The following is a 25,841-nucleotide window of genomic DNA, read 5'->3' on the forward strand; positions in this document are numbered from 1 at the left end:
ACAATAGCATGATTTTTGGTCCATGCAAGGCTGTTTGTGTAGGATAGGAAGGCGAAGGGGAAGGAGGAGGAGACTAACAAACAAGAAGATTCAGGATGGAAATAGGATAGTTTGCCTTGTTTGGGAAGTGTAATAGTAACAATGGTAGTGTTTTGACTGTACTATCTTTCCTTCCATGTACTACAGTAGTTACTTATGTACTACTCTACAGAAGAACGCCTATACTACTACTACTACTACTACTACTACTACTACTACCACCACCACCAAAATTATGATATGTACCTTAATTCACAGTAATATGGAAACTATTCACCCACCACCACCACCACAACAACAACAACAACAACAACAACAACAACAACAACAACAACAACAACAACAAATCGCTAGCTGGCAGGGACACGCCTTTCCCTAAAAAAGAATAAGGGAATAAGGGGAAACAAACAAATGGGAAGACTTGAATGTTTCCCAAAATCTCTTCTCCCCCTTCTTCCCTCCCCAATCTTCCCCTTCCTTTATTCTTCCTCCTTCTCTCTCCTTCCACAGCTCTCAGTTTATCAGTTTTGTTTAATATTTCTTTGTAGTTTCTGTATATGTCTTATTTACTCTATTTTATTGCGATTTATCTATTTATTCAGCGTTATTTTATTAGTTGTATATTTCTCTCTCTCTCTCTCTCTCTCTCTCTCTCTCTCTCTCTCTCTCTCTCTCTCTCTCTCTCTCTCTCTCTCTCTCTCTGTCTCTCTCTCTCTCATTTAGTATTACATATTTAATCTCCATATACATAATTTTAAAAGATTTTATATAACTTAATCAAAAAATAAACAGTATTACATGAGTACCCTATTGTGTCCTTCCCATTTTCTTTTAAGTGAAACAGAAAACGGGTATGGAGTTGCCAGCACAGCAGAAGATGGAGAGTTTGTGTGTAAGTGTTGAGTGGTGGTTAGGAGGAAAGTAAGTAACGAGTGATGTCTTGGTGCTTTGAAGTTGCAAGTTGAGTTACAAGTGTTTTTATAAGTAATGTGTTGATTTATATGTGATTTATTAGTAACAAGTTGAATTCTTATTGCATTTTTGTAAGTAATATGTTGAATTCTAAGTATTTTCTATAAGTAACAAGTTTATTTATAGTGTTTATAGTGGTTTTATAAGTAAAATTGAATTCTAAGTGTTTTTATAAGTAATATCGAGTTCTAAGTATTTTCATAAGTAACAAGTCTATGTAGAGGATATTTTCATAAATAATAAGTTCATTTTATAAATTCACAAGCACCAAATTAATTTCCAAAATATTTTGATGATAAATTCCAGTACAAATATTTTTGCAAGTAACACATTTATTTCTTAAGTAATTTTGAAGGTGCTAAATTAATTTCCAAATATTTTAACTAATAAATCTAATTACAAGTATTTTGATGAAAGTTTTTTTTTACTTGCTTATATATTTCTGAAAAAAAAAATTAACGAGGCGCCATTCTTAAGCACATTTTTTGATAAGGAACAAGTCTTTTTAAATTTTTCATTTACTTATTTATCTACTTGTTTGTTAGGAAAAATAATAAGTAGCGTGGTGCTAATCTTAAGTACATTTTTACACTTACAGCAGGCGTGAGGTGACGTCAGCAGAGGCTTGTAAGTACATAAGTAATGGCAGTGTAAGGGAGCGTGGAGTAACTTGAGGTTCCTTCGTAGCAAGCAAAAGGAAAGTAGTTTGGCATTCTCGTAAAACTCTATAGTAGCTGGTTACCTGTACACCGTCAACCGTCACCTGGATCTAATTAGCACACCTGTAGTACCCTGTGAACCTTCTTGAAATTGAATAGTTTGAGAATTAACCGTTTTCTTTTTCTTTCTTTCTTTTTTTCATTTCTTTCTTTCTTCTTTATTCCTATTTATTTTTCTTGTTTCTCTTTTCTTTCTCTTTTCTTTCTCTTTTGTGATGTTTACTGCCGATAGATTATAAAAGAAAAAATGCTTCCTGAAAATTGCTTAACTGTCCTTCTTTCTTCTCTCTTTCATCCTTTCCTTCATTCTTTCTTCCCCTTCCTTTTTCTTATATGAGGTTAAGTATCGGTGGCAAAAAAAAAGCTTCTCTTTAGAAAAACTTCTTTCTTCTTTCTTCTTTTCTTTCGTTCCGCCTTTCCCTCCTTTCTTTTTCTTTCTTCATTTTATCATGAGATTAACTCCCACTTCATTAATAAAATCCCCTCCCTCCCTCCCTCCCTCCTTCTTTTTTTCCTTCTTTCTTTCTTTCTTTATTATGAGGTCAACTACCACTATATAGAAAAAATAAATCCTTCGCTAAAACCTATAAATCAAATATTATGAACGTGCTTTCCCAAATCGTATTAACAATGAGAAAATGTGCAAATCACTGTTTATAATGAAGAGTTGCCTAAGGAGGAGGAGGAGGAAGAGGAGTATTGGTGGCAAAATAAACATGTCTGGCTCTTAATTGAGTATATTAGAGCAAATATTCGAGAATGAGAGGGCAGGAGGAGGCACAGAAGGCGTGAGGATTTGGTCTGCAGCCACCGAGGAGCCGCGCCGCCAACTCCAGATGCGACTAGTTGAAGGAAACGTGTTGATAATAATGATAATGATGAGATGTTGTTGTTATTGTTGTTGTTGTTGTTGTTATTGGTGGTGGTAGTGATGATGATTAGGATTATAATGATGGAGGATAAGAATAGCAGCAATAACATCAACAACAACAACAACAACAACAGCAACAACAAATACAACAAATACATACAATAAAACAACAAAAATGATAATAGTAATGATCATAATAATAATAATAATAATAATAATAATAATAATAATAACAACAACAGCAACAGTAATAACAGACAAACTATACACATTCTGGCAGATAACTGGAAGGAAACTAATATAATAACAATAGAAACAAAGAAGAAAACAGATTTAAAAGAGCTTCAATAATGATAATAATAATAAGAAGAAGAAGGAGAAGAAGGAGAAGAAGAAAAAGAAGAAGAAGAAGGAGTAGAAGAAGAACAATTAAAGAAAAGGCAACAAACTTAGGCAGATACGAGAAAAGAAACAAATGAAAAAAAGAAAAGACAGGTAGAAAAAAAGAAAAGAAAAGAAAATAAAGAAAAAAAAAATGAAAACCATATGAAGAGATACCGTTGGGAAGGCAAAGGAAGAGTAACATGCGCAGAGAAGACTAATACGAGGTGGAGGAGAAGAAGGAGAAGGAGGAGGAGGAGGTGGAGGAGGTGGATTATGGAGATGCGCTGGTGTTGCATGCATAATCCACCCAAGGGAGGCTTAGATAGCAGGCACGTATAGTAAATAGAGAGATAAAGAGAGAAGGAGATAGAAACTGTACACGATCATGCGCAGAAGAAAAGAAAAAAGAAAATAAATCGTGTCTATGTTATGCACGAAGGATTTTTTTCTTTTTTTTTATTTCTTTATTTTCCTTTTTTTTTTTACGTTAGATTGAGTCTTTGTGTTATGCGGGTGAACAAAAAGCAATAGTCTGTGTGTGTGTGTGTGTGTGTGTGTGTGTGTGTGTGTGTGTGTGTGTGTGTGTGTGTGTGTGTGTGTGTCGCAAGAGGAGGTGGACGACTGCTGATGAAGGTTGAGTGGATAAGAGTGGAGGAGACGGTACGGTGGTCGAGAGAGAGAGAGAGAGAGAGAGAGAGAGAGAGAGAGAGAGAGAGAGAGAGAGAGAGAGAGAGAGAGAGAGAGAAATATATGTTATCTCACTACAATCCTGTGAATAATCTTGTTGTAACCCAGTTCTTTGCCACCCAGATCCACAGGGGCGGGCTGGCGGGGATGGGGCAGAGATGGGCAGAGACGGGTGGGTGGGCGCGGCGGGGTGACGAGGCGAAGGAGCGAAGGAGAGAAGGAGAGGGACCTGATTCATTCCTTCAGTGTAGGACGCGAGTGAGGATGTAGAAGGATGAGGTTAGGACGGTGAAGGATGGGGGCGATGGAGAGAGAGAGAGAGAGAGAGAGAGAGAGAGAGAGAGAGAGAGAGAGAGAGAGAGAGAGAGAGCAGATAATATGTCACTTGAAGATGCTGAGACAGTTATTGAACTTTGCAGATGATGTCATGAGAGAGAGAGAGAGAGAGAGAGAGAGAGAGAGAGAGAGAGAGAGAGAGAGAGAGAGAGAGAGAGAGAGAGAGAGAGAGAGAGAGAGCTACCAAGTCCCCCCAAAACACACACACACACACACACACACACACACAATGACATCACCTGCACAGCTTGGCACCTAATCATTACCACAGGTGTTGCGTCATACGTTTCTTCACTCGTTCGTCTTTTCTGCTGACGTGTCCACCTTGAAGAGACTCAGTACATCCTCTCCCCCCGTCCCCCTACTTACTAAATCCGTCGGATATGACTCCATCCTAATTTTAACTTCCTCACTACCTCACTCTTATCTTTGTGATGTCACGGGCACCTCAGATTATCGGAGTGTGCATGTCAGTCACTGGTTTGTACTCTGAAAGGCTTTGATCTCCCGCCAGGACAGATTTCAAAGGCTGCAGGGGTAAAAAAGTCAGTTTCTCATGGGTGTTTATTTATATTGGCTTGTTACCTACGAAATATTGGGTGTTCGGGGGATTTGTGGTGTTGTGGGTGTATTTAAGTTGAGTTTTCCTGGTGTTTTGCGGTGTTGTGGGTGTTTTGGGTGAGTTTAGCATGGGATTTGGACGAGTTTTTAATGTGTCGCTCACTGGAATCATGAAAACACCCTTGAAAACCCCAGTAACTTTCACGAGAGCCTGTCAAAATGCAGAACCGTCATTTAACTCACTAGAATCACGAAAGCACCCTTAAAAACACCATCAATCACTAGAAAACGTTAAAGCGCCTCAGAAAAAAAAAAAGAAAGAAAGAAAAAAAACACGCTAAACTATCATAGAAACACGAAAACACCCTTGAAAAACCCCAGCAACATTTAACAGAACCTCGTAAGAGTTAACCCGACAGAACACGGAAGACAGAAACACATAAGACCACAGGGAGCTAGAGGTACATAAGATACAGGGACGGGGGAAGAGAACGCGGTCATCTTAGGAGTTTACCACCACGCCAGTCGCCAAACAAGGGCCTGTCTGTCATCCGCCTCTCATGCACGGCCAATATTAGCTAACCCAGGCGAGGGGCGAGTGAAGAGAGGGTGAGGAGAGGGACTGAGGGAGACATGGTGTGGGGAGGAGTGGTAGAGGAGTGGAATAATAAGGAAGAGAAGGAGGAGGAGAAGGAGAAGGAGAGGAGAAGCTTGTGACAGTAGTGGCGACAGGAAGACTGAAGATCGTGGGAAGATACTGCAGTCTCCTCCTCATCTCCTCCTCCTCTTCCTCCTCTTCCTCCGTCCTTCTATTCCTTTCCCCTCCTCCCTCCCTCCCTCCCTCCTCTCTCCTCTCTCTCCCTCTCTCCCTCTCCCTCCCAATGCACACCGAGGCTCTGTGTGTGGCGCTCTCTCTCTCTCTCTCTCTCTTGAATGGATAAAGTGAAAAACAGATTGTACATTGATGCATACATACATACACACACACACACACACACACATGCATTACAGGAAGTGAAAGAAAATGCAAAGCTAGTAGTAGTAGTAGTAGTAGTAGTAGTAGTAGTAGTAGTAGCAGTAGTAGCGGTAGTAGTAGTAGTAGTAGCAGCAGCAGTAGCAGTCACAGTAGCAATGATGATGGTACTGGTAGGAAGATAATGCTAGTGATTGCGGTAACAGCATAATGGTAGTGGTAGTTGTAGTAATGATGGCGATGGTGATGATGATGGTGGTGGTGATAGTGGCGGCGGCAGTGGTGGTGGTGGTGGTGGTGGTGATGATGATGCCAGTACGCGGTGATGGTGGTGGTGGTGATGATGGTGATGGTGGTGGTGGTGGTGATGACGGTGGTGGTGGTGGTGATGGTGGTGGTCTGTCTTTCCCATTACTTGAAGTTTGCCTGACGTTTATGGAGAAGAAAAATATGGAGCTACTGACGAAGAAGACGAAGAAGGAGAATAGGAGGAGGAGGAGGAGGAGGAGGAGGAGGAGGAGGAGGAGGGAAATGGATGGATGGAGAAGATAACCAGAAAGGAGGACGAGGAGAAGAAAGATAAATAGAAAGAGGAGGAGGAGGAGGAAGAGAACGAGGAGGAGGAGAAGGAGAAGGAAGAGGAGGAGGAGAAGGAAGAAGAAGAGGAGGAGGCGACGATGAGGTGAAAATGAAAGATAAACAGAATGAGAGAGAGAGAGAGAGAGAGAGAGAGAGAGAGAGAGAGAGAGAGAGAGAGAGAGAGAGAGAGAGAGAGAGAGTAATAACGCTAGAGAGAAAGAGAAGGAAGAGGAGGAGGAGGAGAAGGAGGATAGGGTGACTTATAAGAGAGAGAGAGAGAGAGAGAGAGAGAGAGAGAGAGAGAGAGAGAGAGAGAGAGAGAGAGAGAGAGAGAGATTGTGCCTTCGTTCATGGAGGAAAGGGCTGGGTCTCCTCCTCCTCCTCCTCCTCCTCCTCCTCGCCTGGTTGGTTAGTTTTCATTGCCTCTTTTTTTTTTCTCTCTCTCTCTCTCTTTCTCTTTCTTGTGTGTTTGCTTATCATTTTTTTCTTACATTTTCTCTTTTTTTCATTTTCTCTTATTTAATCTCTGCATTCCTTTCGCCCTTTCTTTATTCAGCCTTTGCTTTCATATTTACGTTCATTCCTCACTTTTTTGTCCTGTCGTCTCTCTCTCTCTCTCTCTTTCTCTCTCTCTCTCTCTCTCTCTCTCTCTCTCTCTCTCTCTCTCTCTCTCTCTCTCTCTCTCTCTCTCTCTCTCTCTCTCTCTCTCTCTCTCTCTCTCCAAAACCACTTCAGCTGTTGACTGCTTACTATTTTACTGACTCCTGGTGCCTCCTCCTCCTCCTCCTCCTCCCCCTCCTCCTCCTCCTCCTCTTCCTCTTCTCCTTTCATGGGTCGTCTCTTCCCCTTTCCCTTCTGTTTTTTTTTTCCCTCATTTATCTCCTTATTTCTCTCGTTTTCTTTACTTTTATCTCCTCTCTTGTGTCTTCTCTTTCTTTATCCTTTCTTTTATGTTTTCTTTTTATTTTGCTCCTTCTTGTTTCTGTTCGTCTGTTCCTGTTTTGTTTTTCCTCGTTCACATATTTCTCTTCATTCTTTCTTCATTCATCTTTTTTTTCCTCCTTGTTATTATATTGTCTATCTTCATTCTTCCCTGCCATTTTCTCTTCTCTCTCTTCCTTCTTCTCCTCTTTATTCAATCTTCACCTTTCTCTTTTTCTGACATTCTTTCTCTCTTGTTCCCTTTGTTTATTCGTCTTTGTTCCCTCTCTTCTTTTCTATCTTTTCATTCATCTCTTTTTCTTCCTTCTCTCATTCCTCCTTTTTTCTTCTTTCCTGTTGTCTCTTTTCCTTCCATATTTTTTTTTATTTCTCTCTCATCTCCTTGCTTCTCTCCCATTTCCTTCGTTTATTCATCTCTCTTCACTCTTTTCCTTCCCATGTTCTTCGTTTTCATCACATCATTTTCCTTTTTCCCTTCTTTTTTCCGTTTATTTATCTCTTTCCTATCTTCCTTTCTGTCTCTTCCTTTCATCTTAACTTTTTCTTCCTTTTCCGTCATTCCTTACGTTTATTCGTCTTTCTTCCCCCTCTTTCTTTTTAATTTTGTTTTCCCATCCATTGTTTTCATAATTTTGTCATGTGTTAGTTTGTATGTCGTTTCCTTTTCCATCTTTCTCTCTCTCTCTCTCTCACTATCCCTCTCTCCCTCCTTTTCTCACCCCTCCCTCTCCCTCTCTCTCCTGCGTCTCGTCAGCATCGCCTCTCGGATAGAAGTCAGCATAAAGTCGAAATTAACTGAGCATGTCACCTTAACTTGTGCTGAGTTCTGTAAAAATGTTGCATGCACAAGTCTTTTTTTTTCTGATTAATTTCGTGCATGTGAAAGTTCTGCTCTCTCTCTCTCTCTCTCTCTCTCTCTCTCTCTCTCTCTCTCTCTCTCTCTCTCTCTCTCTCTCTCTCTCTCTCTCTCTCTCTCTCTCTCTCTCTCTCTCTCACGCACACACACACACACACGTGCGTCACTCGAGGAATTTCTGGTATGTGTACTCGTATGTATTCATGTGCTGTGTGTGTGTGTGTGTGTGTGTGTGTGTGTGTGTGTGTGTGTGTGTGTGTGTGTGTGACCAAAAGTAGTATATAAATTTAGATTACGCTTATCATTGTCAGATAAGCTCATTTCCGTTGATAATGGAAGTCGTTGTAGTAGTAGTAGTAGTAGTAGTAGTAGTAGTAGTAGTAGTAGTAGTTGTTGTTGTTGTTGTAGAAGTAGTAGTAGTAGTGGTGAATGGTGGTAACAATAATTCTTAAAACCATAACTACTTAAAAATCGTTGTAATAGTAGTAGTAGTGGTGGTAGTAGTAGTAGTAGTAGTAGTGGTAGTAGTAGTAGTAGTAGTAGTAGTAGTAGTAGTAGTAGTAGTAGTGGTGGTAGCAGCAGCAACAACAACAATATCAATAATATCAACAAACCCATAATTATTAAAAAACATATTTGATATTAAACTGAAGGCAAATTATGAACACAACAAATATTAATAAGATATTAAGACTCTCTCTCTCTCTCTCTCTCTCTCTCTCTCTCTCTCTCTCTCTCTCTCTCTCTCTCTCTCTCTCTCTCTCTCTCTCTCTCTCTCTCTCTCACTCACTTTCTCTCATTTTTTAATTAACAGAAGCATGGCAGCTTAAATATAACTGAACAGCTGGGCACTTTGAGGCATTCCTTTGACGAGAGAGAGAGAGAGAGAGAGAGAGAGAGAGAGAGAGAGAGAGAGAGAGAGAGAGAGAGAGACGAGACGAGACGAGACGAGAAAGAGGAGAAAGTCAAAGAAAACGGAGATAAAAACATGATGTCTACCCAGAGTCACTTTTTTAAACCCCCACATTCTCAGGTCATGATAAACAAACTCATTTAGAGGCGAGGGAGGGACGGACCGCGGCTGTAAATCACGAACAACACTAAATCAAGCCGATAACACACGCAACACAACCCTTGCACACTCAACCCGAGAGGGGAAACACTAAATCAGAACGGGGCGGGACTCACACCCTGCATCACCCCATTGTAATGCTACCCCGTTGGTTTGGCTGACTGCGAAAGGCTGGAGAGAAATAAAAAGAAAGGAGTAAAAACTGGATAACATTTGAAGACACGAGAGAATAAACGAAAAGAAATAGAAAACTAGTAAAAAAAAATGCTTGTGTGTTTGAGGACCCGTTGCAAAGGCTTGAATCTACACTCCCATCTACGCGTCGCCTAACGTTTACTGCCAAGCTAGGCCATAAATCCGTATTCTTCAACTTCTTGGCTCTAGTGGAAGATACTCGGGTTTTCAGGGATATTTTCATGTTTTTTTATCATTAGTTTCAGTTGTGTTTCTCATTATTAACGAGGAAAATGCTGATGAAGACACGATTCTATACCACCATGGACTTTAACTCAACTTCTTGCCTCTAACGGAAGATACTGTGGTTTGTAAGAAAGTTTTCATGTTTCCACCGCGATATTAATATAGCTTTTGCATTATCAATACTGAAAACACTAATGAAAACCCGATTCTTTACCTCCGTGGCCTTTGAAAACAGTCCTGATGCTAGAAAAAAATGGTTTAAGAACACGATATGGTCAGGAATGTATCGGAAATGGTCTGTCTCAGAGTGGGAAGTAAGAAATAAATGGATGTTTGTGGAAGAAAAAGATAAGTAACACAGAAAAGAAAAAGCTAGGTAGGTCGTTTACTCTGTTTCATTTCTACCGCAACAATTACCTACTCTATCTTTTCCTACAGTCAGCAGAGCTTCACCCTAGGAGAAGAAATGATAGACAACGAACGGAAGAATCTTGATAAGGAATAAAAAAAAACCTAACATTCACTCCTTCCACTTTCTTATACTTAAACCATTTCAAACTCCTTATCCATCTTGCAATTTAGGAAAGAAAATGACAGGAAATTGACCAGAAGATCTTAACAAGGAATTCAAGACAACACATTCATTCACCCCTCTTCTTCTTCAAGTATCTTACATTCCTTATACATCTTGTTGAACCCTTCCCCAACCCAAACATCTAAGACACACCTTAGAAACACCATAGAAATATCGATAAACTGAACTAAAGACGAGATTGATAACCGTGAGTGGGCTTTGCTGGGGAATCGAAGCCATGACTAGAAGGGCAGAAGAATGGCGCCTCAATCATCAGGTCTATAACGTCTAGCTAGTCTAGGGGTCGTTTCTGTGGCCTTTGTAGTCATAGTCATTATATTTCATACGTCCATTCATTAAATTTTCTCGTCCTAGGGAGAGAAATTGTAGGAGGGGGATGGAAGTCTCAACACAGAATAAACAGAGGAAGTCCATTCGCCTTTTGGTTTTCTCGAGGTCGTTCCTGTGTTGTTTGTACTTACGGTCACTATTATTTGTACGTCTTGTCATTTCTCGTCCTAGGAAAAGAAATTGTAGAAAAGGAATGGAAGAGTCTTAACATAAAAAAAAGAAAGTGCATTCACCTCTTGGTTTGTACCGTAGCAACCTCAGACTTCCAATCTCGTCACCACCACCAGTCCTGATCAGTTATAAACTCCAATAAGACTAAGAGCCGTTGTAGCGACAGAAACGCTAACACATTCATTCCTTTTACGTAAGAGGGGCGCTGGTCAAGGGCAACGAAAAGGAAGTAAAAAAAAAAATCATTGAATATATCCATCGATGTGCAAATCTCTAAAGAAAAGACAAAAAGATTACAGAAAATTGGAGAATCATGAAAACTGTTACTCTATATATCTTAATTGAGGATCCACAGTCCACATCCCCCTATACATTCACCGCCGCCTCACAACCTCAAGTACCGTTGCAAAGACAAACCTAACATATTCATTCCTTAACCCTTTCACTGCCATATGCAACAATTCACTCCACTGAGAGCAATGTATGGTATCTTTATAAGCATCCACAAGAAGGAAGGAGATAAAAAGATTAGATTTAGCAATTTTAGTTGGTATATTGTTTGGAGGTGGGTGCAGAACAAGAAAAGATGTCTCAGAGTGGTTAGTAATTAAGGAGAGATATGCCACGTAGCAGAGAAAGGATTAATGCAGGCTCCACACCCCTTTACATTCACTGCCGTCTCACATAACCTCTAGCACCGTTGCAAAGACAGACCTAACTCATCCATTCTTTAATCCATATAATATACCTTAACTCAAACTTTATGCTCTGCTCTACATTCACTTAAGCTTCAAATAAACTCCAAGACTACCGTTGTAAAGACAAGAGCAAACATATTAATTCCCGTTTCTATTTACGAGTATACCTTAACTCAAACTTCATGCCTTTCTTTTTATTCACCAGGACAAGATGTTCTATCAGTAACCCCCGTTGCAGACTACACACTTAATCTACATAACACAATCGCAATTCCTAAACGTTTTCCTTTCCCCTCTTGGAAGATCCCTGAATTTATTAATCAGGCTCACATGGACGCCTTGCACATCAGCGGATTAATAGTGAGTGAAATCCTTCTAAGACCATCAACAAAAACACTAAAACACTTTTGAATATACCCAGTAACTTCAACCAAGAGCTAAAAGTCGAGATAAAACCTTGAAGCATTACAGAAACACGGGGTTGTGGATGTGTTGCCTCGCCGCGTGACTGAGAGGGAGCGGAAGGCAGGCAGAGGCAAGGGTAGTGCATGACGGCGCGCTAATGTTGCCGGGGCGGAAGCTTTGGCGGCAGATAAGGTGCGGCTGGCGGGAATGCGAAGGGCTGGGCGGCGCGAGGGAGAAGCGCGGATAAGGAAGGGCGGGAACTCTTGTTGTGTTTGGTTATAAGATCCTTCTACATGCTGCCGCCCTCCCGCCCTTCCTCGCTCTTCCCGCTACCCTCTCTCTCTCTCTCTCTCTCTCTCTCTCTCTCTCTCTCTCTCTCTCTCTCTCTCTCTCTCTCTCTCTCTCTCTCTCTGTACGTGCGTGTGTACTCGTGCGTGTGCCTTTGAGATCTGGTGTGTGCGTGCATGCGTGTGGTCAGACGTGCTTATCTGTGTGTGTGTGTCTGTGTGTGTGTGTGTGTGTGTGTGTGTGTGTGTGTGTGTGTGTGTGTGTGTGTGTGTGTGTGTGTGTGTGTGTCGGGTATTGTATTAAAGCATTATAATAAAGCAGGAATTGTCGTATTTGCAGAACCTGACGTAATATTCTCTGATCGTCACCACCACCGTCACCACCACCACCACCACCACCACCACCACCACCACCACGGCTCAGGAAAACTCCACTTACACATACCAGATTCTTCTCTCTCTCTCTCTCTCTCTCTCTCTCTCTCTCTCTCTCTCTCTCTCTCTCTCTCTCTCTCTCTCTCTCTCTCTCTCTCTAAGTAATTATATCTTATTTTTCCTCTTATTATTTTTACTCTTCATATTTTTTTTTTATGTTCTTATTATCCTCTATTCTAGTTTTCTTTTAAATCTTGTGATGTGTTTATCTTCGTGTTTTCCTCCTCCTCCTCCTCCTCCTCCTCCTCCTCCTCCTCCTCCTCCTCCTCCTCCTCCTCCTCCTCCTCCTCATTATCCTCCTCCTCTTTGTCCATCATCATCAAAGCAACAACAGCAACAGCAACAACAACAACAACAACAACAACAACAACAAACGACCAAAGGCGAAGAAAAAAAGAAGCGAAAGAAGAAATAAAAGCACACAAAAAAAACTTTCTCTATTTTTCTCTCTGTCCGCCGCTACCATTTCCTCCAGAGAGAGAGAGAGAGAGAGAGAGAGAGAGAGAGAGAGAGAGAGAGAGAGAGGGACAGGAAGCTTGCTATAATTGAAGGACTAATGATGGCACGTGCCTAAGGGGATGGATTGAAAGTCTCCCGTCGGGGTCATGATCGTCCCTATAGTGTTTCAACGGTTGTTTGTCTGGCAGGGTACCCGAGGCTGAGATTCATACTGTGACTCACTGGCTAGCTATGAGGTGCTGGGGCGCGAGGAGGAGGAGGACGAGGAGCAGGAGGAGCAGGATGAGGAGGAAGAAGAGGAGGAGGGAAGGTGTGATAGACATAATACAAACATAACTACATCATTTTTTTTTTTCATATTTGTCCTTGTCTCTTCTGTTATCTCTCTCTCTCTCTCTCTCTCTCTCTCTCTCTCTCTCTCTCTCTCTCTCTCTCTCTCTCTCTCTCTCTCTCTCTCTCCTCTCTCTCTCTCTCTCTCTCTCTCTGTCCTTTCTTTTCCTCCTCCTCCCAGTCTCTCTCTCTCTCTCTCTCTCTCTCTCTCTCTCTCCTCTCTCTCTCTCTCTCTCTCTCTCTCTCTCTCTCTCTCTCTCTCTCTCTCTCTCTCTCTCTCTCTCTCTTTCACCATCTCTCTTTCACCATCTCTCTCTCTCTATTATCCCATCCTTCTTTTCCTACTTCCTCTCCCCTCACTTTCCTACTTATCTTCTCTTCCCTTCCTCACACCTCCCTTTTATCACCTCTCCCTTCTTACTTCCCTCCTTCCTTTCCTTCTCATCCTTCCTGCCCATCCCTCCCTCCGTTACTTGTCTTCCCTTCCTCTTTCCTCCATCAGCACTCCCTTCCTTATTCCCCTCTTCCCTCCTTCCTTTCCTCCCCCCACCCCATAAACCCCCAATTAAACCGTACATCCTACAATATAGACACACGCACACACCACCTTCATCACCACCTACACACCGCTTCGCCGCCTGCCATCCATCACCTCCTCCACCAGCTGGCGTCAATTGGTAGCCCACGACACTTAATATAAACGTATTATTGTCGTTTTCCTGTCACTGGCGAGGGAGAGAACCCTGTTATTCCCTTCCCCGCCGCCCTCAATCCCCCTACGCACCCAGCGCCCTCCCTCGTGCTCCTCGTAGCCTCGATTCCTTCTTTGGGTCCACTGTCGGGGGCGTCAAAGTAATCCCACCCTCCATTACTCAATAAACAGCGCCGTGGTGGAATCTGATCCTATTGCAGTGGTATTTTGTGGGGTTTGAATCCATTACAGTGCGATCTGATCCTTTGGTGCCGTTGCAAAAGGGGATTCGAGGCGGGGCTGTTGTGTAAGGCCGTCTCAATGCTTCGTGGAATGGTATTTGAACCGGTGTGTGCTCGGATAAAAGAGGTTCGGGCGAGTCATGAACCTTTTGAAGACTGATGGAGAAAAATGTTAAGCGGACACCAGAGAGAAAGAGAGAGAGAGAGAGAGAGAGAGAGAGAGAGAGAGAGAGAGCTAGCCGGCACGTTTGAGGGACAGTGAGGGGAGGCTGGGGGTGTGAGAGTGTATGGGAGGGGGCAGGCGGACGCGTTTGAGGGGAAGAGGGAAGAGGAGAGGAGGAGGAGGAGGAGGAGGGAAGAGGAGGAGGAGGCGGTGATGACTAGCGGTTCTGGTGATGTAGATGGATATGTGAGCCGCCACACTCTGAGGGGGGAGGAACTTAGGGCTTGCGGGTAAATTTTCTTCTTATTGGGACTTTTCTCTCTCGCCTTGACTTTTTGGGGGGCAGCGAGTGGAAAGGTGAATTCATGTTTTTTTTTTTTTTTTTTACTCTTTTTCTTTTCTTGTTTTTGTTTTTCTACTTTTTTTCTTCTACTTCTTTTCCTTCGTGTTCTTGTTCTTCTTTTTGTTCTCCTTCTACTGGTACTACTGCTTCTTGTGTCTTTCTTTTTCTTGTTATTATTATCATCATTATTATTGTCACTCCCATTCTTATTGTTATCGTTCTACTACTACCACTACTACTACTACTACTACTACTACTACTACTACTACTACTACTACAACTACCACCTACACTTACTAACAAAACAAAAAAAAAGTTCATAAAAGCTACTAAAATACAAAAAAAAAAAAAATGTAAATAAAAGATAAAAACGAATTAAAAAAAACACTTAAACACGAACATAATTCAACTTGAGAGAGCTTCTGAAAGGCGAGTATGATGATAAGAAGAAAGAAAAAAAAGTACTGGCGAAAATCTTTAGGAAAATAAGTATCACGCTCTCTCTCTCTCTCTCTCTCTCTCTCTCTCTCTCTCTCTCTCTCTCTCTCTCTCTCTCTCTCTCTCTCTCTCTCTCTCTCTCTCGAATGTAAATAGAGACACGTAGAGAAGATAAGGGATGTTAATGAACCCGGTAATTTTGATAAGGAAGTCAAGGAGCGGGAAGGTGTTTGGGTGTATCAAAACAGTGGTGCTAAAACGTGATCTCCCCATGTGTAGCTCTGTGTGTGTGTGTGTGTGTGTGTGTGTGTGTGTGTGTGTGTGTGTGTGTGTGTGTGTGTGTCGTTCCGCTCACGTTTTATTAGAGAGAGAGAGAGAGAGAGAGAGGAGAGAGAGAGAGAGAGAGAGAGAGAGAGAGAGAGAGAGAGGAGAAGAGAAGATAGATAAATAGATAGATAGATAGAATGATTGATTGATAGATAGATGAATAGATAGATAAATAGGCAGACGAACAAATGAACAGAAAAATTGATAGACAATCATTTTCATTAGTTAGAATAAGAAAACTCTGGGAAAAAAAAATAGACAGGCAGACAGATTAATATACAAATACACAGAAAAACAAGAAAAGAAAAAAATATGCTATCAATCGGAAAACATTTAATCAATCACTATTAAAAAAAAAGAAAGAAAAAAAAATCACCTTCTTTCATCGTCATTGTCATTTTTTCACTAACTCAGCACAATGAAAGAAAGAAAGAGAGAGAGAAAAAAAAAGAAAGAAAAAAAAACAGGTAACTAAGTAAATCGCATTCTGTCATTCCATCATTGTCATTCCCCATTCACTGCCTCACCACAACACACACAGTATAGTCACTTCCGGCGCCTCCACCGCACGCAGCACTCACACAACACATGAAAAGATGCTAGACAAAAAAAAAATCACAGTCCTTTATGCACCACACTCATTCATGTACCCCTGTGTGTGTGTGTGTGTGTGTGTGTGTGTGTGTACAGGAAGTAGTGTTCTTAAGTACTTAATGTTGCAGAAGGATGAACGAACGAACAAAGATGGTAGTAGTAGTAGTAGTAGTAGTAGTAGTAGTAGTAGTAGTAGAATAGTAATAGTAATTCAAAAGAAAAAAATATAGGCCTTGGTGATCGATAGTTGTAGTAGTAGTAGTAGTAGTAGTAGTAGTAGTAGTCCAACAGAAAACTGAATATACGCAAAATAGATCAATTTGACGGTGGCGATGACGGTGGCGGTGACGGTGGCGGTGTTTACAGGATGGTCAGGACAACTCGATGCTTGCAGGAAGGGCGGGAGGCTTCCACAGGGACAGGGGGGGGAGGGTAGCATCCGACTCAAACAGGATGGAGTGACGTCACCTCCTGAGAGTGAGGCGTGGGACCGGGAGGTGGTGGTGGTGGTGGTGGTGGTGGTAGTAGTAGTGGTGGTGGTGGTGGTGGAGGTGGTGGTGGTGGTGTACATGCTTATAAAGAGTAGTTGTAACGTAGATAATATTCAAAATTTCATTTAAGTAGACTAACTAACATATATATCTACCATTTATTCACTTACATAATGGTAGTTGTGTTGGTGGTGGTGGTCGCGGTGGTAGTAGTGGTGGTGGTGGTATACGTGCTTATAGAGAACAGTAATAACGTAGATAATACTCAAATCTTCATCTAAATCAACTGAACCACCTCTCTATCAACCTTTCATTCACTTGAGTAATGTAAATCAACTCATAACTACCCAATTGGCTAATTAACAATAGTCTGGTACAGTAATCTAACTCACATTATCATTAACTTCTACAACCACACGCTGAACATCATACTCATTAGCGCTTATCATTGAATCACCCTCCACTGCCGCCGCCGTGACTACCACATTCTGAATCACCTCTCTTCCCGCACCCTGACTACATTCAAAAGGCTGTAGACCCTCAAACGCCGATCCTCATAGTCTTAAGTGTTACATTGTGGTAAAGTAACTGTCTAAGTAACCACTGAAGATTAAACGTATTGCATTTGCGTTTGTTATCATTATTGCTTCAACTACTAGGTATTATGGTAATCATATTGCCCCTTCATTATTACAGACTGTGTTCTTTGTATTATGTGAATGTGCATGATCTGTTGTAGTTCAGTTTCTCCTCTTGTTGATATAAAATAATTGTCACTACAGGTTAACCGCACTGAAGCGAGTAAATGATTGGGTCGTTTGTCATGCTGAACCCTTACAGTCGTGATGGCGTCCACATATCGTATGAAAGGACTGCGAAGGAAGGATTGAGTTGTGGAAGTTGCAAGGCAGACTCACTATCACTCTTACGTCAAATGCGTACCCTCATTTTCAATTTCTACTCTTAATCTTAACTATTTTATTCTCCTCAGCAATATTAGTCTTATGTTCAACTCTTTTATCCTTATTTTTATCTCTTTTACTCTTTAAATTCGTATTATTTTATTTTCAACTCTTTTAAGACACTTTTTTCCTTCACTCTCTTGGTTCATTGACTTTACTTAGCATCACTTCTACACTTAGGTTTGTTTGTTTAGTTAGCTAGTTGCCTAGTTAATCTTATTTCAGTAAGTTAATTTAATAGTATTTTATTCTTATTTTTGTGAATTTATTTTGCTTATTTAGTTAATGCTTTATTTCATTTCATTTTATTGATCGTAATATCAAACAAAAACGATCATTAGCAGTACAAAAGATTAAAATAAGTTTCTTCTTCCCTCTCCCTGCAACTTTAATATAGGCAAGTCACCCCTGAAGTACTTTCCTGAAGTATAACAGAAAATTATCTTTGCATCCTAGACTCTTCTAAACTTCAGCCAATTTAAGAACACAAGAACATAAAACAGGAGTTGGTGCAAAAAGTCATCAGGCCTACACGTAGCAGTCCATATATCAAATATGCCTCCCTGTTTCCCCCTATCATCCATACGTTTGTCTAATCTTTTAAAACACCCTAATAATTCAGCACTAACAAGCTGATTACCGAGTCTATTCCATTTATCTTCCACTCTATTTGAGAACCAACTCATTCCTGTCTCTCGTAAAATCTAACTTCTTCAAAATTTAACCTATTATTTTTTTCCTATCCTGATTACTGACCCTGAGGATTTTCGCTTACGTCACTCTTATCCCCTGTACCATTTAAAGATCTAAAACCATTAAAGACCCTTATGATGTGCAGTGAATGATAGAACAGGTTGGTTTGTGAGTGAGAACAAGAACAATACCATCTCGATAACTTAGCCAGCCAGACACCATGCCAACACTGCTTCTGTTTATCTGCCACTCTGAGAACCATTTACCTCGTGTTTTTATACGATGCCCAGTGAACAATATAGCCTCAATAACTAAGCCAGTCAGAAGCCATGCCAAGACTGTTCCTGGCTTAGCTTGGTGATGGATATTGTTACAAACGTGTATATGTAGCAGTCCTACAGGTGAGCACATGAGTATGCTATGTGTATGAAGTAGCCTCATATGAGTACCTGTGTGGGTGATTAGCTAGTGGCGTTGTGTGGCTCGTTTAAAGGCTGGCGCTGTAATATAAGGAGAGCTGACATAAGCCTATCGGTTGACCTCTGAGGCCCTGGGGTTATGAGGGTGTCCGTGTGAATGTGTGTGTGTGTGTGTGTGTGTGAGGGTTAGCTAACCATGGAATAATTGTTATACGGTACCGTTTAATTATAGTTCTGTGAGTGTGAGTGCATGTATAGCATAAGTCGTAATTATCCTTATCAGCATTGATAATCTGCATGAGTCGTACTTATACTTTTAAGTTACGTGTCGCCTGGCAGAGGTGGTGACATGGCAGGAAGGGTTTGAAGCACTGTGGCAGCGGCCACATGAGGGACAGAGAGAGAGTAACGAGACCGCGACGTGACAAGACGTGTGAAGTAGACAAGGGAAAGCGAGTCGAATCTTTGCGAGTAGAGTTTGCGTGTGACTGACTGTGACGGTGGGAGTGCCTGCTGCCCCTGTGCCTGCCTGTGTGTCGTGACTGTATTGTACGGTGACTTTGTGTTCTGCTGTGTAATATATGGACATAAGGAGAAGTGTGTTTTCCTCTTCCTGCTCTGTGTGACTGTTCTTACTGAAAGTGACTGGGTAAGTCAGAGCCGCAGCAGTTCCCAGCCGCCCAGGTAAAGTCCCCGACACACACGCCCTGAACCCCGCAACGGTATGATGCGCTCCTTGACTGTTGGTTGGGGTACGTTTCAATACGAAATTGTGAAGCCATGGGATGAATATGACGTGAAAATTATCAAATGAAACAGAATATCCTGAATCTGAGCAACATATTAGTATTTTTTTTTTCCGATGATTATTAGCTGGAGTTTCCAATATTAGATTCCAATTTATCGAACAAAGTAATGATATGACTTCGTTTTGTCTAGATTAATTATGTGACTCGTTTTCTCTTCATTTTGACTCAGTGCTCCTATGACAGACTAATCTATTTTGGTTCTTAATGGTTTTTGGTGCACGTTTCCAAGACTTAACCACAAATTACCAAACTGAATAATTATAACAAAGCCTGGACTTCGTATTTCTCTAGATTTTTAGTTACTACATTATCTTACATCAAGCAAGCAAGGTCACATAACAATACGGAAGCTATATACACAAATATACTCCCCCTCCCTATAACCTACCAATACTTGATTAGCAAAACAAAACATAGCAAAACCTAGGTATCATTTCTCTCTCAGACCTTTCCTAAATGCTTTACTTCTAATGAGACACACAAGGACAATAACAATAACATACACTAACACACTTTCCCCATAGCCTAACCTCCCTCCAACACACCCCACTTTTGCAAACATCAACAAAACCCACACGCATCACAAACAACACACATAACATGAGAGAAATTCACCTAGACCTGTTCACCTTTATTCCTTATGCCTATCAATGACAGAAATTTGGGTCAGTCAGCAATAGAGAGTGATACAGAAGGGAGGAAAGACTGACTAGGCTGGCTGAGAGAGGAGGGGCAGTGGGTAGTGAGAGAAAGTTTCGAGGGAGAAGAGAGAGAGCGTTGCAGACTCGGGGCTCACAGACTATCGCAGGCTACAGTTGTGTGTGTGTCCAGGGAGGAGCTGAGGAGTGGTTAGGGAGGTGATGGTCGCCTGTAGAAGGACAGTGAAGGGTTAAAAAGTAAGTGATGTTGTATAGTAGTAGAAGTAGTAGTAGTAGTACTGTGGAAGTAATGGTAGTAGTGTTTGTGTTAGTAGTAGTAGTAATAGTAGTAGTAGTAGTAGTAGTAGTAGTAGTGGTTGTTGTTGTTATTGTTGTTGTTGTAATGGCTGTAGTGCTAAGAGGAGAGGCGATGACAAGACGAAGAGGAATAGAGAATAAATAAAAGAAAAAAGTACATCATTGCAAGGAAAACAAAGATAAACAGAAAAGGAAGACTAACAAAACGTAAAGAGAGAGAGAGAGAGAGAGAGAGAGAGAGAGAGAGAGAGAGAGAGAGAGAGAGAGAGAGAGAGAGAGAGAGAGAGAGAGGGCGGGCCTGATAAAGGCTTTCTTCTTGACCCAGATTCCCGGCGCAAGAACCAGCTTTTCCACTTGAAGATCACACGTGCGCGGCTGATGTGTTGTGGCCGCGGTAGGTGTGTGTTTCAGGTGTTTCAGGTGTGTTTCGTGAGTGGGCATCTTTCCAGGTGTGTTTCAGGTGTGTTTCGTGAGTAGGTGCTATTTCAGGTGTGTTTCAGGTGTATTCTAGGTGTGTTTCAGGTGTGCTTCATGAATAGGTGTTGTTTCAGGTGTGTTTCAGGTGTGTTTCGTGAATAGGTGTTTCAGGTGTGTTTCAGATGTATTTCAGGTGTGTTTCAAGTGTGTTTCGTGAGTGGGTATTGTTTCAGAGAGAGAGAGAGAGAGAGAGAGAGAGAGAGAGAGAGAGAGAGAGAGAAAATACATTGAGAACACTAACCTAACCAAGCCATTCTATTAGTACTTATCCCTGTTCGGCTTTCTTTGTTGCCTCATAAGGGAAAAGAAAGTCTCATAGTACTGATCCTTTCATTAGATATTCAACGCTACGAGGAGGAGACCTGGGTAGCATTGATGTAGTATTCGATCGCCTACCAACCCCGTTTTCAATCCCTTCTTGTCCCTTTACTCAGCTCTCACTTCCTTTTCGTATTCTCTCCATGCGCAGGTACTCGCTGGGAGACGTAGAGTCCTGTGTCCCCTTGTTGTTGTTGTGGTGTTAGTGGTGGTGGTGGTGGCGGTGGTGGAAGTGTTGTTGTTGTTGTTTTTTCTTTTCTTCATCTTCATCTTTTTCTTTTTCTTTTTCTTTTTCTTTTTTCTTCTTTTTCTTTTTTCTTTTTCTTTTTCTTTTTTTTCTTCTTTTTCTTCTTTTTTCTTCTTTTTCTTCTTTTTCTTCTTCTTTTTCTTCTTTTTCTTCTTCTCTTTTTCTTCTTTTTCTTCTTCTCTTTTTCTTTTTTTCTTCTTTTCTTCTCTTTTACTTCTTTTCTTCTTCTCTTCTTTTTCTTCTTTTTCTTCTCTTTTTCTTCTTTTCTTCTTTTTTCTTCTCTTCTTTTTCTTCTTTTTCTTCTCTTTTTCTTCTTTTCTTCTCTTTTTCTTCTTCTCTTCTTCTTTTCCTTCTTCTTCTCTTCTTCTTTTTCTTCTTTTCTTCTTCTTCTTTTCTTCTTCTTTTTCTTCTCTTTTTCTTATTTTTCTTCTTCTTTTTTCTTTTTTCTTCTTTCTCTTCTTTTTCTTCTTTTCTTTTTTTCTTTTCTTCTTCTTCTTCTTCTTCTTCTTCTTCTTCTTCTTCTTCTTCTTCTTCTTTTTTCTTCTTCTTTTTCTTTTCTTTTTCTTTTTCTTTTTTTTTCTTTTTTTCTTCTTCTTCTTTTTCTTTTTCTTTTTCTTTTCTTCTTTCTTTTTCTTCTTCTTTTTCTTTTTCTTTTTCTTCTTTTCCTTTTTCTTTTTCTTTTCTTCTTTTCCTTTTTCTTTTTCTTCTTCTTCTTCTTCTTTTCTTCTTTTTTTCTTTTCTTCTTTTTCTTTTTCTTCTTCCTCTTTTTCTTCTTTTCTTTTCTTCTTTTTTTCTTTTTCTTCTTTTTCTTTTTCTTCTTCCTCTTTTTCTTCTTCTTCTTTTTCTTTTTCTTCTTCCTCTTTTTCTTCTTTTTCTTTTTCTTTTTCTTTTTTCTTCTTCTTCTTAATTATTATTATTATTATTATTATTATTATTATTATTATTATTATTATTATTATTATTATTATCATTCATCTTCTTTGTACGTAAAAGGAACTGAACAAGGGCACAAAAATAACAAAAATAAGTTAAAAGTTTAGTTAATTTATTACTTTTTCCCCCACCCCAAAAAAAAAAAAAAAAAAACGGAACAAACTAGACCGTATACCTCACTAATTTCCTTATCTTTCCTGTTCCCAGCATGGCGCTCAAATGGGCGTTGGCAGTAGTGGTGTCCCTGGCGACCTGCGCTACCCTGAGCCTTTCGCTCCCTCAGGAGGTCACTGCGCGGGAGATAGACACACCAGAGGCACTAGGGTCAGGTCAGGATGTGTCCCTTGGTGAGGAGTTGAGCAGGGATGCTAGGATGGCAGAAAACGCCCTTGGAGAGACAGCAAACACAGTAAACAACCCTGTGGAGGAGGCAGATGGAGTGACGGACGAGCAGTTTCCAGTTTCCATTCAGGAGGGAATGGACTTCGGAACCTTGCAGAAGATCCTGAATGTGATCATGTATATAATTGACTCCTACTTCGAATCAGCCTCGCTCGGGGACTGGCTGGCGACACTCGGGATGGCTGAAAGAGATGAGTCCCAAGAGGTAGCGAGATTTAAGTTTTCACCTCCTGTGGTGGCGCTGGTCGAGGCGTTGCGTCCGCTTGGCTTCACTCCTTACCCGGATCCGTACGTACCGTTGGCCATCGTCAAGAAAGACTTATTGAAGTTCTCGATAAACACTCTCGGCTTCTTCGGTATCCTGGCTCTGTTCTGTAAGTATAAGACGGGCATCACTGACCGCCTAGACTACTGTAGGTTCCCGGCTTGACTGTTGAGTTACTTCAAGTGTCTTTATCTGTGGGTGGGGCAGCAAAGTGCGTGGATGAATAGAGAGCAGTTAGAATTAGTAATTACATAGTTTCGTCAATTCCTTGATAAGATTAATTGACCAATTGATTCACTGAGGGGTTTAAAAAGAGAACCAAGGGTTATAAAAAAAAAACATATATATATATATATATATATATATATATATATATATATATATATATATATATATATATATATATATATATATATATATATATATATATATATATATATATAAACGTAGAAAAAGGTCCAAATTATGTCCCTAAAGAATGGAGCCAAAATGTTGATGCAAAATAGAAGTATCTTGAAACCCTCTTCTTGAAAGAAGGCAAGTCACAGGCAGAGGGAAATACAAAAGCAGACAGGGAGTACAACAGGTGAAGTGGTGCATAATATTGTTTAGCGTCTGAAGTGTTAATGTCAAGTAAAATCAGGCAGTGTCATCCAGAATGATGTAATAAATGACATATTCCTATTAGAATGTCAAGAATGTAAGATGTTTTGAGCCAGAGAGCACTAGTACATTATAAACATTACATATATTTTAAAGGACTGATTAGAATGCCTTGTAATTGGGATCTTTATTGTAATTTCTTCTTATTTTTCTTCTTCTTCTTCTTCTTCTTCTTCTTCTTCTTCTTCTTCTTCTTCTTCTTCTTCTTCTTTTTCTTCAATACTAGTACTTTTTCTTTCTTTCTTTCTTTCTTTCTTTCTTTCTTTTTTTTCTTCTTCTTCTTCTTCTTCTTCTTCTTCTTCTTCTTCTTCTTCTTCTTCATTACTAGTACTTTTCTCAGGTCACGAGGGGTATATCTACTTAATACCGTGGTTTCTTCCGCAGGGCGAGAGTATCTGCCTATTCCGTATTACGTGTACGAGAAACTTGGTTTCCCTCAATTCTTCCCGGGTTACCCTGACCCACATGAGTTAGACTACCAAGGCGATGGAATGGACGAGGAGATGCAGCAGGACGAGGAAAATCAAACAGAGAATCCATATGGAGCCGAAGAGGAGAAGCAGAACGAAGAAAATCAAACAGAGGATCCATATGAAGGCACAAAAGGGCAAGAGGATGTGCAGGACCCTAACGGACAGGAAGAAGGGATAGAAGAGGATAACTATTACAAAGTAGGGGAGGAGGAGAAGGAGCGGGAACATGAAAGCTTTGCAGTGTTTAAGCAGAAGGAGAAAGACGAGATGACCTCAGAGGGATACGAGACTATGGACTACCAATACAAAAACTCTCTTTCCGAAAACCACACCCAGGAGATGGACCAGGACACACAGAGCAGCTACTCCCAGTACTACTACACATACCCACAGTACGCCTATGGGAGCTACTACACGCCATATGAGAGTGCATGGGACGCCTATTACCAAGCCCAAGGGGAGAAAGACTGGTTACAGGGACCTTTAAGACATTCAACTGATACAAATCGAAGGATAATTAAAAAGAGACCAGGACACCGTAGGATATTGTCAAGACGCCCTGGGTCTCATCGTTTTCCCTCCTCTTCCTCCTCTTCCTCTTCATTCCCCTTCAGTTTGTTTTCGTAATGTCTGGGTGGTGTTCTTAAATTATTTAGGCTCGTATCTCGCCATGATTCGGAAGTTTGTTTATATTTGTGTGGTGTCTCGTATGTGATGTTTCGTTGATTGTCTGTTGATGATTTAATACACCAAAGAGGACAATGGAAGGAAAATGTAAAAGGTTATTATGCCTCTGTGTATATATGTACATTATTTATTTATTCATTTATTTATTTATTTATAATTATTAACCATGTAGGAATTTTCGGCATTAGAGACGTGTATCTTGCTTTGTATGATGTGTATTTATGTCTGAATGAGGTAGTTAGTATTTTACCTATTTGACTGCCTTTCTGTCTATGTATCGGTCTGTTTATCGAACTGTCTATTTATGTCTGTTTTTTTTTTCTTTTTATCTGGCTATCTATCCTTCTGTCTATCTGTTTCTATTTATCAGTCAGTCTATTTATTTATCTATCTATCTATCTATCTACCAATATATCTATCCATCTATCTATTTATTTATATATTTGTCTACCTCTCTATCCGCCTATCTATCTATCTGTTTATCTATTTGTTTGTCTGTGTGTCTGTTTACCTACTATTTATCTATCTACTTACCTCTCTGTCTGTCTATCTATCTATCTATCAATTTATCTATCTATTCCCGTATCGCAGGCTGTGGGAATATAAAAGGTATGTATTTATCTATCTAGAGCTTTGTACAGGGGCGCAGATATACAATACATATACATATCATCTTGTGTTTGAGTGATTATCTGGATAGCTGTAGCACTAATAAACTAAATGAACGAGCTTCAGTTAATTTCACCGAAGCAGAGTCTGTCAGTTACTGATATGCATTACTGAAGTACTTAAAGCTTTAGTTATCGTCATTTGATCATTATTATTAGTAGATTGAGGTATATTTTGGGATTTAAGAGAGCATGTCAGGTATTAATTTCATCGTAATAGAGAAATATTGATACTCGTGTCTCGAAATTAGTGTTTTGTTTATCTGAAATATAGTGATCTTCTTTATTTATAATTTCTCAATAGTTATTCTTGATGAAGCATTACACACTGATTACGAACATAGTTACTAATTTCACCACAACGATAAAACATCAGCATTCAAGTCTAGGAATAAGTATTATGCTTGATTAAAATATATTAGGGTTTATTTATGTTTATTTGATAGTTATCTGCAATAA

At 40.3% G+C, this 25,841-nt stretch overlaps 2 protein-coding genes across 3 annotated transcripts in view; both read left to right on the plus strand.

Moving 5' to 3' along the window:
• Positions 1-844, plus strand: part of LOC135114812 (ADP-ribosylation factor-like protein 4C) — a 37,676-nt gene extending 36,832 nt beyond the window's left edge. For both annotated transcript variants that reach the window (XM_064030912.1, XM_064030914.1), the window contains exon 5: positions 1-844. This exon is cut by the window's left edge and continues 1,051 nt beyond it. The gene's annotated coding sequence lies outside the window, so the exon portion shown is untranslated.
• A 775-nt stretch (positions 845-1,619) lies between these two features.
• On the plus strand, positions 1,620-25,443 carry LOC135114811 (uncharacterized). The gene is made up of 3 exons (XM_064030911.1): positions 1,620-1,638; positions 22,432-23,000; positions 23,939-25,443. Exons 2-3 carry the CDS (start codon positions 22,433-22,435, stop codon positions 24,652-24,654), a joined length of 1,284 nt encoding a protein of 427 aa, XP_063886981.1. The 5' UTR covers positions 1,620-1,638; position 22,432; the 3' UTR covers positions 24,655-25,443.
• The last annotated feature ends 398 nt before the right edge of the window (positions 25,444-25,841 follow it).

The sequence above is a fragment of the Scylla paramamosain genome, chromosome 28 (assembly GCF_035594125.1).
Source record: "Scylla paramamosain isolate STU-SP2022 chromosome 28, ASM3559412v1, whole genome shotgun sequence".
Taxonomy (NCBI): Eukaryota; Metazoa; Arthropoda; class Malacostraca; order Decapoda; family Portunidae; genus Scylla; species Scylla paramamosain.

Coding starts and splice junctions, on each gene's coding strand:
- LOC135114811 (XM_064030911.1), top strand. CDS start 22,433: ATGGCGCTCAAATGGGCGTTGGCAGTAGTGGTGTCCCTGGCGACCTGC. Junction 23,001..23,938: donor CGGTATCCTGGCTCTGTTCT/GTAAGTATAAGA, acceptor TTTCTTCCGCAG/GGCGAGAGTATCTGCCTATT.